We start from the raw sequence: 12495 nt of genomic DNA on the forward strand, positions 1-12495 counted from the left end.
CACCAGACTGACAGTTGTGAGCAAGCTGCCCCAGGACAGATGGACACCTCCTCCACTCAGCCAGCCACAGGTGACCCTGGAGGTGGAGAACCCCGGTGAATACACTCTTCTCCCTTCAGCCAGAGGGCATGGGAGAGCCCACTGCTGCAGTCCCAGCAGGTCAGCGTTCCAGGGCAGAGAGCGGGGGAGGTGGGGAGAGTGGGCCTGGAAGGGCACAGGGAAGGTCTCCAGCCATGATCTCACAGCGCTGTGCTAAGAGGTAAATGGAACGAGGCCCATTAAACACCCCAAATTGGGAGTTGCTATGTTTACAAAAATAAATAGCTCCCCTGGGAGTGAGCGAGCCACTTTCACGCAGGGCCCACCATGCAGGGATTGCCTACAAGGGATTTATAACTGGCGCTAGAAGTGAGTGACTACTCCTCCGTGAGGAGACTTCAGTATAGCAGGGAAAGAAGGAATCCAAGACTCAAGGGAAAAAGATGGAAAACGTGCAAAGACTTCTAGCTCTGTGATGAACCCTTCACAGCCCTGATAACTCTAATCTCCACAGTCTCAACAAATGCTAAAAGCATTTGGAAAATTTTAGTTATCACTTATAAACATCTTACTAAAATAGGAGCAGACAAATGTTTTCTGAATAAATCTCAAGCCATGAGCCAGCATCATACTTACTGGTGTGACACCAGAAAGCACACACACTGAAGCCCGACGCAAAAGAAGCAGGCTCACCATCTCCACTTTCACTTCCATTTTTCTGTAAGTGTTACCCAAAGCTAACACATATATTGTAGGAAAAGAGATAAAAAATGATAGTTTCCGGCGGATAATTGTATACCTGGAAAATCCAAGAGAAAAAAACCTGAAAAACGAACCTCTCCTATACTGTACTGCCTCTAATCATTTTGATACACTTTTTTAAAGAGTCGCGTGCCCTCAGTGGCCTAAAGCAGGGGTTGAAGTTCTAAGAAAGACTCAACTGGAAATCAATATTGTTAGAACTCTAAGGAAGTTAGGAATCATTCGGCTATGTCTTGCTGAAGTCTTCATGGTTATGAGAATTGGCAAATCCTTGGTTTTCAGGAATATGGACCTCAACACCGTTTCCTGTGTCTTATGATTCTTCAAGAGATAGTCTGTACTTAGACGAGAGTGTACACACGTGCGCGCGTGCACACACACACACACACACACACACACGCAAAAAGTAACTTTTTGAGTTTTTTTCCAAGCCAAAAGAAAATGAATGTGACTAAAAATGTCAAATTTCAGAAGGAAGTAGATGTGGATAAAGGTCCCTACAAGCCAGATGATGGATACAGAAGACACTCAAAATGTAACTGAACTAGCTCTAGCTGTAGCCAAGAATGTCATCGCTGCTGCTATCAAGCTCGTGGAAGGTAGTAATCCTGTTGGGGTGCGTAAAGGATGGTCTCATTATGTAACAGCACACTAGGAGGCAACTAATAAACTCATACCTTGTTTGCAGAAGCCAAAAAGCCCATCAAAAATATCGACTGGATCACACAGGGTGAATTCACAGAAGAAAGGGGCCGTAAACAAATTGAGGATTTCGTTTCGGTAAGTCCGTTGACCACTCCAGCTCAGCACAAAGGGGAAGAACAATTAAAAGGCTCCTGTTTGGGCTTCCCTGGTGGCGCAGTGGTTGAGAGGCCGCCTGCCGATACAGGGGACACGGGTTCGTGCCCCGGTCCGGAAAGATCCCTCATGCTACGGAGTGGTTGGGCATGTGAGCCATGGCCGCTGGGCCTGCGCGTCCGGAGCCTGGGCTCCGCAACGGGAGAGGCCACAACAGTGAGAGGCCCACGTACCGCAAAAAAAAAAAAAAGGCTCCTGTTTGATGCAAAGTGGAAGTCCTTCTAGGAAGCCTAAGCAATGATATCACAGGCGACCTGAATAAGTAAAAACTGTCCTCATCTGGGTTGCAAAGTCAAGATGGGATAGTCTTTGAAGGTGAAAAGCCGATTGTATTTTCCAGTGTTTGTGTCTTCCTCACCGTACACTTCCCTAGGAAAATCGGATATTCTCAGCTAAGCAATTTCCCCATGCTGCTGCTCTAAATGGGGGCCTAGTGGCCTAAGGAGGGAGATGCCCCTCTAAAACAGGGGTTCTCCAGCCCCAGCTTTAGAGTTCTCATATTAACAGAGGGGATGCACACAGATCACGAGTCTTTTTGATTTAGCTTTGGAATGTATTCACTGTACAGTCAGATGCACATGCTCATGAATTTCTTTTCTTTTTCCTACTGGTCCTGGCTCTGACCTATTTGTGTGGCTTATCCCAGCAGCTCTGGGGAGAAGGCCCTGGGTGGCTTTGCATAACTGGCGGGGTGGATGAAGAAGAATGGCCTGAAATCCCCACTCACTGTATTTCCTTAGAAGAGAAACCAGTTGAAATTGGTGGAGGCAAACTCCCCCAGCCTGGGAGAAGTCTCCAGCTGTCTCTGTTCCTCTGATCAGCCCATCCAAGCCTTCCACCCTAAGGGCACTTTCCCAGGCCCAGGAAGGCTTGGTCAGGTGGGAAGGAGGAAAAAGGTCAGGGGTTCCTGGCTCCACACCCTCCATCCGTGATTGCGGCACGGCTCGCCATTGCCATTGCAAGGGGTATCAAGAGCACAGTGAAGAGAAACGGTGCAAAGTACTAGTTACTCTTGGGCCTTCCTGCTCTGGAGCACATCTCCCATTTGGGTTGGGGCAAAAGTGACTGCCTGCTGCACCCAAAGTCTGTGAATCAGACTGAAATTGGACACAGAACAAGCAGGAAAATGTTCCCCTGCAGATCCTACTGGTTCTGAGTAAAAGGCAAAGGTCAGTCCGGACAGTGGCCTATAGGGCCCGACATAATCTGAGTCTCCATCCCCACTTCCTCCCAACTGACTGCTCAGACTCCATCACCCACCACCTTCTCCCCATTCACCTTCCTCACTCCAGCCATACTTGCCTCCTTGCTGTTCAACTGCCAGGCATGCTCCCACCTCAGGGCCTTTGCACTTGCTGTTCCCTCCGCTGGAACCCTCTTGCCTGAGATCTACTCTCATCGTTCGCACTTTCCCTCTCTTCAGGTCTTTGTTAGGACGCCTTTTGCTCACTGAGGCATTTCCTGGCCACCTCATCTAAAATTGCACCCATCTCTCCTCTGACTTATTTTTTTTTCCATTGGCACTTACCTCTACCTATGATATTAGATTTTATTTATGCTATTGCCTTTTTTCCATCACCAGACCACATGATCCATGAGGGCAGAGACTTTTGTTCATTGCTCTGTCCCCAGGCCTTAGAAGGGTCAGGTACATAGAGGATGTTCCATAAATATGTGTTGAATACATGAACAGATTTATTCTCTCCATACCATTATTCTTCACAGATGAAAAGCTAAGTCAAGGGCTGTTGTGAGGACACAGAAAATTAGAAAGTAGAAGGTGATGGAAAAGGTAAAGCTCTATATAACTCCTGACATAAAATCACCCTGTTCCCAGCCCCACTAATGCAGCAAGCCCTAGAAGTGAAGTCTATCATCTAAGTGCTAGGCATTTCTGATGGAGAACTTTCTCAAGCCTATTGCAGATTTCCCAGAGTCCACCATACACCAGGGGACAGCAAATTAGGAGTTACCATTTCCTGAGTGAGCACTGCTATGTGCCAAGCACCACTAAGCACTTCACATGCATTATCTCATTTAATCCTCACAACAAACCTGTGTATAGGTACCTCAGTGTACCCATTTTACAGATGACGAATCTTGAGGCTCAGAGAGGTTGGGCAATTTGTTCAAAGTCTTTCTTTTTTTTTTTTTTTTTGCGGTATGCGGGCCTCTCACTGTTGTGGCCTCTCCCGTTGCGGAGCCCAGGCTCCAGACGCGCAGGCTCAGCGGCCATGGCTCACGGGCCCAGCCGCTCCGCGGCATGTGGGATCTTCCCGGACCAGGGCACGAACCCGTGTCCCCTGCATCGGCAGGCAGACTCTCAACCACTGTGCCACCAGGGAAGCCCCAAAGTCTTTCTGATTAACCAGCAAAATGAAGTTTTGATCATAGGTCTGTCTGATATACTTCTTCCACCTTAACAGGAAAAGTACTTTTTGATGACAGAAATAATGCAGTTTACTATCAATGAAAAATGCAAATTCAAAAGATTTTAAGGCATTGCAATGTGAAATGGGGCACGGGTTCAATCCCTTGGGAACTAAGATCCCGCATGCCATGCGGTGCAGCCCCCCCAAAAAAAAGAATGATTAAATCTGGTATCACAAGGCTTGTGTGTTTGTGGGGAGGGAACTGGTGCACTTATACATTGCCAGTGGGCATAATAATTGGTTAATTTTCTTCAGGAATGCAATCTTGCAACAAGAATATACAAATAAGTTCTTAATATAAGAAAAACTGGAAAATCCCCCATGCCTATCACCACACTTAAAATATTTTTACAATAAGACATCATTATTAAAAAAAAAACTGAGCAAAAAGACACAAAGTAGAAAATGAAAGTTCCCAGATCTACTCCCTCAAATGTCACTTATCATCGATAACAGTTTTGTGCATATACTTCCAGGTGCCTGTTGATTTTGAGTGTCCAGTAATATGTAATTGGCTAAGCCATCCATGGTAGAGTAGCACAATGAGATACTGCTTCCTGGAAGTGAGTATATGAAGCAATGTTATGTAAAAATGATAAAACATGGGATAACACACACTCACTGCACAGAGATAAAAATGGGAAGAGAGTGGCCTGATGGAGATAGCTGAATTTACTGCGTCTAAGGCTGCTTTAGAAAATCCTAGAACTGAGACATCTGATGGGGTGGAGAGAGCACTGCTCGGGAGCCCTCCGAGCTGGCTGCTCGGGAGCCTGGGTCCCAGCTGTTGTGTGGGATTGTCCCTTCCTATTTCTAGGCCCCAGGATCCTCATCTGCAAAGTGAGGGGCCTTGTTAGATGATCTTTAGGGACCACTCCAATGCTACAAAGTCTGTGATTGTGTGACAGATTAAACATTAGGCCTGAAAAAGTATATCAAGTAACACAGAAAGGTTGGGAAAAAAAAGACATGCTCCAACGGGCCTCATGGGGTTGGCTGTCAGACTCCTTCAATGAAAGGGAAAATGATCTATGTAAGAAGACACAGAACTGATCTCAAGGAATCTAGGGTCTGGTGCTCCTCTCTGGCTAACTGAAACAGCCAATTGGGTATAAGTTTGACATAAAGTTAGCTGAGGCAGAAGGCCAGCCTACATTTTTTTTTTTAAAGGAAGGCCTAAAGTCTTTTTACCATCTCCTCCCAAACTCTCTCTCTACATCAGTGGGATTGTTAGACAATCCTACTTCCTTCCTTCTGTGGACCTGCATCTTAATTCAAGATCTTTTTTAGGAAGATTTCTGTGCCCCAATAGCCAGTGCAACGGTGTTCTGTTGAACCTGTTGAACACCTCTGGCATTCAAGGCCTGGTGCTCAGACTCAAGGCTACATCATGCCTTGTGCGGACCATAGGTGTTAGTAAGATCTGTGCTTTGGAGGGGGAAGCTTCTCCAAGGGATCTGAGGGATCTGAATGATCTCTTGCCTGATCTATTCCTTTTCTGACCTTATTTTACCTACCACCTAGGGCTGCAATGAATTGAGTCTGATTTTCCAAAACAGCTTGTGAAATCAGCCCCCTTACTTTCTAGTCACACCTTTAGGTCTTCTGGAGTACAGTGAGCAGAACACGTGTTCTAAGCACTTTCTAATTATTTTCCAATTAACCAAAGTTGCCTTCCAAGAAAAGGTCTGGAAGGAGGTTAGCGTGTATGTGTGTGTGGTGTGTATGTACACACACACTGAGCGTGGGCCCCTGAGCTCCAAAGCCCAATCTCAAGCAATGTCTGCACTATTCACTTATTTGACATTTTAGCTCCACCTTTTCTCTCCCCTACCTGTGGAGATAAGCGGGGGTTGACTGTAGTTTGTATCCCAGTCAAAAGTGTTAGAAATGGATCCAGAAGCAGGGCTGTAACCCCTACTGTTGTGTGCTGCCTTCGTCTAGACAGCTTGAACACAAGTCTGCTTTTCTTCCTTTGTGTGCTTTTTATTTTTTCCTATGAAACAGCACTGGAAGTATCACAGCCGCTGGGTGCACTACACAGAGTTTTTAAAGAGGGAAGATGTGATTCACAGCTTCCACTACATCTACTGTGTACACTGGAGCATCCCAACTGCTCGGAGACCCATACCACGAATCAGTGCCAGTGTCTACTTCACCATCAAGATCAACACAAACAAACCTCCGGTAAGCGCTTTCCTTTTCTGCCCTGTTCCCTTCGGTGAGGCTTCGACGAGAATAGAGACTTCTCTTGTCAAGGCCATTGATGGGCCCCTTCTTTGTGAAACAGAACAGTCATATTTCTGTCCTCGTCTCGCTTGGCCCATCTGCAGCACTTGCCATAGCTGATCACTCCCTCCTCCGTGAAATATTCCATTTGGCTTCTAGAACAACATTCTCTCCTGGTTTTCCTCCTGCCTCACTGACCATTCGTTCTCTACTGGTCTACTAGCCTCTCCTCCTCTCACCAACCCCTTCATGTTGGAATGTCCCAAAACTCAGGCCTTGGATCTTTTCTCTAGCCTAACCTCCTTGATGATCTTATCCAGTCTCCTGGCTTTAAATGCCACCTCTAGCTCATGATTCCCAAATTTCTATCTCCAGCCCAGATTTCTGCAACTTGGATGTTTAATAAACATCTCACTTATTGTATCCAAAACTGAACTTCTGATTTGCCTTTCCAAGTCCGACCTACCTGCGCCTTTCTCATCTCAGCTGATGGCCAAAATCCTTGGCGTCATCCTTGACTCTTCTTTTTCACTCACATCCATTAGGAAATCCTGTTGGTCCTACCTTCAAAAATAGGCCCTGACGGGACTCCCCTGGTGGCGCAGTGGTTAAGAATCTGCCTGCCAATGCAGGGGACACGGGTTCGAGCCCTGGTCCAGGAAGATCCCACATGCCGCAGAGCAACTAAGCCCGTGCGCCACAACTACTGAGCCTGTGCTCTAGAGCCCGTGAGCCACAACTACTGAGCCCGCGTGCCACAAGTACTGAAGCCCGCACACCTAGAGCGCATGCTCCACAACAAGAGAAGCTACTGCCATGAGAAGCCCGCGCACTGCAACTAAGAGTAGACCCCGCTCGCTGCAACTAGAAAAAGCCGCGCACAGCAATGAAGATGCAACGCAGCCAAAAAACAATTAAAAAAAAAAAAAAGGCCCTGAATCCAAGCGTTTCTTCCCACTCCACCTCTACCACCCTGGGCCAAGACACCATCATCTCTCACCAAGGTTATTTCAATAGGCTTCTAACTAGTCTCTCTGCTTCCACCCTTACCCACATCCTGTCTCTTTTCAGCCAGCCGGAGTGAGCCTTGGAAAAATGAAGTTATGTCACGCGTCTGTTTTGAACATTCCAACATGCTTTTCAAACTTCAAAGTGCATGTGAATTACTCAGGGGTCTTGTTAAAAGGAAGATTCTGATTCAGCAGGTCTGGGGCTCAAACTTCTGCATTACAAAGAAGCTCCCAGGTGATGCTGATGCTGCAGGTCCACAGACCATACTTTGAGTAATGAGGGCCTACAGGCCTTGTGTGATCTGGTTCCTTGTTATTTCGACTTTCCCGTTACTCCTTCCCCCTCACTTACCCTGCTCCAGCCACTCTGATCTTGCCACTCCTTAAATAAGCCAGGTATTGTCCCTCCTCAGGGCTTCTGCGCTTGCTGTTCCCTTTGACTAGAACCCTCTCCCCTAGGTACGTGCACAGCCTGCTGGCTCACGTCCTCCACTGCACTTTCTACCCCACCCCCATGATTTTGCTTTCCCTCCATAGCACTTTATCACCTTCTGATCTTCTATGTAACTTCTTATCTTGTTATACCCTGCTCCCCCACCAGAATGTAAGCTTCAGGAAGGCAGGGATTTCTGTCTTGCTGTAAAACAAAGCCTGGTAAATAGCAGGCACTCAATAAATACTTGAAGGAATGACTGCTTGTAGCCACTAGGTCGACCGTGAATATGAAATATGTTGATAGCTGGTGTGAAAGGAGTCCAAATAACATGTATGAATCCAAGGCTAGGGTCCTTAGGACAGGGTTGGTACCAAGCATAATGCCTGGAATACAGCAGACATAAAAATGTTATTTCCCCTCTGCTTTCATCCTTTCAAAGTTATTTGAGGCTCTGCCTGACTCTAAGGCTTTATATATGACCACACAGTGAGCCAACTATGTCCTATATTCATCCTATCCTAGTACAAACTTACCTAGTTGGAGAGTTTGGAACCTGGAGAGATCTAAAGAGGTAAAATCTGTGAGTTCTCACTTCTCCTGGTCATATATCCTGCCATCAGCTGTCTTGCTAACTGGCGAGCTCTAAGATCGGAACGTGAGGCTGCTGGAGGTGAATGAGACCATGACAAGAGACCACACAGAGAGAGGGCTTGGGAACCTGGCTCTCGCTCAGAATTCCGAGTATAATTTTGGAGGGGACACTGGATGGGGACCACTGAGACGGCATTACAACCTAGATTTTTATGCTGCTTTTAAAATGTTTTTGAACCATGTTCATCTATATGGTTTCATTCTTAGGCCATCCTTACGAGGTAAGTTGGTTGAGTGAAACTGGAGCACGTAAAGAAGGCACATGACTTCCTCATGCTCCTAGTAATGAGAGCACAGCCTCTCTTGACTTGTTTTCAATTTTGTGGATACTCTTAAGGTATTTGTTGCCAAAAAGATCTTTTGGGGAACACAGGTTTGGAGTGAAAAAGAACTACTACCTACAGACCTCCAACTCACAGGGAAAATGAATTCTAGAAATTGAGGAGTCTACTTATGGACACTTGTAGCAATGGAAAGAATCATGAGTTGCCGTGACTGGTCTTGGCTGACAGGTGTCTTTTTCTCTTAGGATACACCCATTGATGTCTCTTACGTCTTTGAGAGCCATTCAGTGGTTCACAGGTAATGAACATTTAGAGACTTACTTTAAAAGGGTGGTGGGAAAACTCATCACACTCCAGGAGCCCAGCAGGCCCACAGCCACAGGTAATTTACGTACTGGTCACTTTTCTTCTTTGGACCACCTACTCCATTAAGATGGGCTGAAAGTAGGAGTCTGCCTTTGTTCTAGAAAATTGTTTTTATTTTTAGTGTCTCGTTTTTCAGTGATTATAAATGTGAGGATTAGTTGCTGGAGTAGGGTGGGGCCAAGGTAGGTCATGTCTACTGTTTCTATGTGAAACTTCACAGTCACATGGAACTAACTCACATATAATAATTCCTTTTATTTGTACAGCTCTCTCTTAAAGAATCTTTACATATAAACTCATTAAGCCTTTTATTGAATGGGCCTAAGGAACAGAGACGACCTTTGTCCCCCACCCACAAAAGGCATTTTGCTCACTAGAAATGTAACAGAGTAAACAGGTAATCAATCCCTGGCTCAATGTTTTGTTTCATTTTAAAAGCTTCTGTTGTGTTTGTTTTTCTTCCTCTGCAGACCAGGAACGACTCACTTTCAAGAAAAATGCCTGAGGGACATTATTGAGGGCAAATATATTTTAATGAATTCAAATATCTTCCAATTAAACAGAGTCAGAATCTTCCCGAATATTTTAGGAATAGATTTCTCATCGGAGTGTGTTAAAAATACAATACAGTACATTGAACCACAGAATAGTATTGAATAATAAACTTGTGGCACACAATCCAGCTGCACTGGTTTTCTTTGCATTCATTCATTTTCCAGTTGGCAACTTCCATCACATTAGCAGAGTAACCAGTAAGTTGTCTTCTATTTTCTAAAAGGTTTTTCCCATCACTGTCTGCATCACTCAGTCTTACAGGTACAAAAGTTGAGTTTAGGGAGTTGCTAAAATTCACCTGTCAGACCAAACTGAGATTGGTCCTTGGCTGCCTGTTCCCCCATTTGAGCCTAAGTCTCTAGCCTGGACACACCTCTTTCATGGGCACAACTAGGGAACAGAAAAATGGCAACAGTTCTACAGCTCATAATATAACCAGTCTGAAGAGTTTCCCTACTCGCAGACCCCTTTATTTACTGCAAGTTAAGCCTCACTGTTAAACCATACATTCTGAAACTATGAAACTGGGTGCGCTGCCTGACACAGCACAGCATCACAACTGTGATGGCACCAGGGTGGCTTGAGGATTGGGTGCAATGAAACAGGGAAGGTTCAATCGCCACCCTTACTATTTCTTGTCTTCTTCCCATCCTCACACCAGATCGTTCCTACCATTCCTGTGAGGTTGTCTTGCCTGGCTGCAAGGTTTTAAAACACCAAAGACAAAATTATGAGTGATTACTTACAGGTACATCAGAATATGTATTTATGTACAGAAGCACTGGAAGGGAACACAGAATACTAAAGACAATTGATGGGGTAAGACTGTGGGTCATTTTTCTTTCTTCTTATTTTCTAACTGCTGCATTTGTGCAATAAATTAAAAAGGAGGGAAAATCTCATCAGAGCAACAGGTGAGGAGGGGGGAAACTAGGTAAGTCTCCTTGGAGAACAAAAAATATATTTCAAATACAATAGCCCTCCCATTTGACTTATGGCTCAGGTGACTAAAACACAGTTTGAAGCAGTAACTCTAATAGGCTGAAAATAAAATACTTTTAGCCCTTTTATTCTTCCCTCCTCTTTCCCAAAGAACATGCTACTGAAGCTATTCTTTGGCAGATCTTTCCTGAAAAAAACTTGATGAAAGATATGATAAAGTTCTGAAATAAATTAATATATTTTCTTTCATTTATTCAACAAGCATTTGTTGAGTATCTACTCTGTGGAGGAGACAGGAGAATCCAATGAAAATCCACAATATTCATATATCACAAAATTGTTGCATTTAAACTACCTTGCCTACTGAATGAAAATCAGAGAACAAACCCATTCAGTCTCTAGGAACCAGTAACAAAAAGTAATGTTCTTAGAGAACAAAATTTTTATTTTAAAAAAATTTTTTGGCCACCTGCGCAGCTTGTGGGATCTTAGTTCCCCAACCAGGGATTGAACCCGGGCCCTAGGCAGTGAAAAACGCCGAGTCCTAACCACTGGACCACCAGGGAATTCCTAAGAAAATTTTTTTTTTTTTTTTGGTGGTATGCGGGCCTCTCACTGTTGTGGCCTCTCCCGTTGGGGAGCACAGGCTCCGGACGCGCAGGCGTAGCAGCCATGGCTCACGGGCCCAGACGCTCCAAGGCATGTGGAATCTTCTTGGACTGGGGCACGAACCCGTATCCCCTGCATCGGCAGGCGGACTCTCAACCACTGCGCCACCAGGGAAGCCCTGGGTCTTCTTTTTGTATCCATTCAGCCAATCTGTGTGTTTTGGTGGGAGCATTTAGTCCATTTACATTTAAGGTAATTATCGGTATGTATGTTCCTATTCCCATTTTCTTAATTGTTTTGGGTTCGTTATTGTAGGTCTTTTCCTTCTCTTGTGTTTCTTGCCTAGAGAAGTTCCTTTAGCATTTGTTGTAAAGCTGGTTTGGTGGTGCTGAACTCTCTCAGCTTTTGCTTGTCTGTAAAGCTTTTAATTTCTCTGTCAAATCTGGATGAGATCCTTGCTGGGTAGAGGAATCTTGGTTGCAGGTTTTTCTCCTTCATCACTTTAAGTATGCCCTGCCACTCCCTTCTGGCTTGCAGAGTTTTGGCTGAAAGATCAGCTGTTAACCTTATGGGGATTCCCTTGTGTGTTATTTGCTGTTTTTTCCTTGCTGCTTTTAATATGTTTTCTTTGTATTTAATTTTTGACAGTTTGATTAATATGTGTCTTGGCGTATTTCTCCTTTGATTTATCCTGTATGGGACTCTCTGTGCTTCCTGGACTTGAATAACTATTTCCTTTCCCATATTAGGGAAGTTTTCAACTATAATCTCTTCAAATATTTTCTCAGTCCCTTTCTTTTTCTCTTCTTCTGGAACCCCTATAATTCGAATGTTGGTGCGTTTAATGTTGTCCCAGAGGTCTCTGAGACTGTCCTCAGTTCTTTTCATTCTTTTTTCTTTATTCTGCTCTGCAGTAGTTATTTCCACTATTTTATCTTCCAGGTCACTTATCCATTCTTCTGCCTCAGTGATTCTGCTATTGATCCCATCTAGAGTATTTTTCATTTCATTTATTGTGTTGTTCATCATTGTTTGTTTCATCTTTAGTTCTTCTAGGTCCTTGTTAAATGTTTCTTGCATTTTGCCTATTCTATTTCCAAGATTTTGCACCATCTTTACTATCATTCTTCTCAATTCTTTTTCAGGTAGACTGGCTATTTCCTCTTCATTTCTTAGGTCTGGTGGGATTTTATCTTGCTCCTTCATCTGCGGTGTGTTTTTCTGTCTTCTCATTTTGCTTATCTTACTGTGTTTGGGGTCTCCTTTTTGCAGTTTGCAGGTTCGTAGTTCCCGTTGTTTTTGATGTCTGTCCCCAGTGGCTA

At 44.6% G+C, this 12495-nt stretch overlaps 1 protein-coding gene across 1 annotated transcript; it reads left to right on the top strand.

Moving 5' to 3' along the window:
* Positions 1-825: 825 nt before the first annotated feature.
* AKAP14 (A-kinase anchoring protein 14) lies at positions 826-11074 on the top strand. Its single transcript, XM_027089428.1, has 5 exons — positions 826-1400; positions 1490-1581; positions 6099-6278; positions 8947-8999; positions 9538-11074. The coding sequence occupies exons 1-5, from the start codon at positions 1283-1285 to the stop codon at positions 9725-9727; spliced, it is 633 nt and encodes a 210-aa protein (XP_026945229.1). The 5' UTR covers positions 826-1282; the 3' UTR covers positions 9728-11074.
* The last annotated feature ends 1421 nt before the right edge of the window (positions 11075-12495 follow it).

Source organism: Aethalodelphis obliquidens, unplaced genomic scaffold (genome assembly GCF_003676395.1).
Source record: "Aethalodelphis obliquidens isolate GAN/ISIS:26980383/991018 unplaced genomic scaffold, ASM367639v1 scaffold66, whole genome shotgun sequence".
Classification (NCBI taxonomy): Eukaryota; Metazoa; Chordata; class Mammalia; order Artiodactyla; family Delphinidae; genus Aethalodelphis; species Aethalodelphis obliquidens.

Bases quoted from the DNA above. Each gene is read 5' to 3' on its own strand.
- AKAP14 (XM_027089428.1), top strand. From the start codon at position 1,283: ATGTGGATAAAGGTCCCTACAAGCCAGATGATGGATACAGAAGACACT. The intron at 1,401-1,489 runs GTAGTAATCCTG...CCTTGTTTGCAG, and splicing joins TGCTATCAAGCTCGTGGAAG to AAGCCAAAAAGCCCATCAAA. The intron at 1,582-6,098 runs GTAAGTCCGTTG...CCTATGAAACAG, and splicing joins AAATTGAGGATTTCGTTTCG to CACTGGAAGTATCACAGCCG.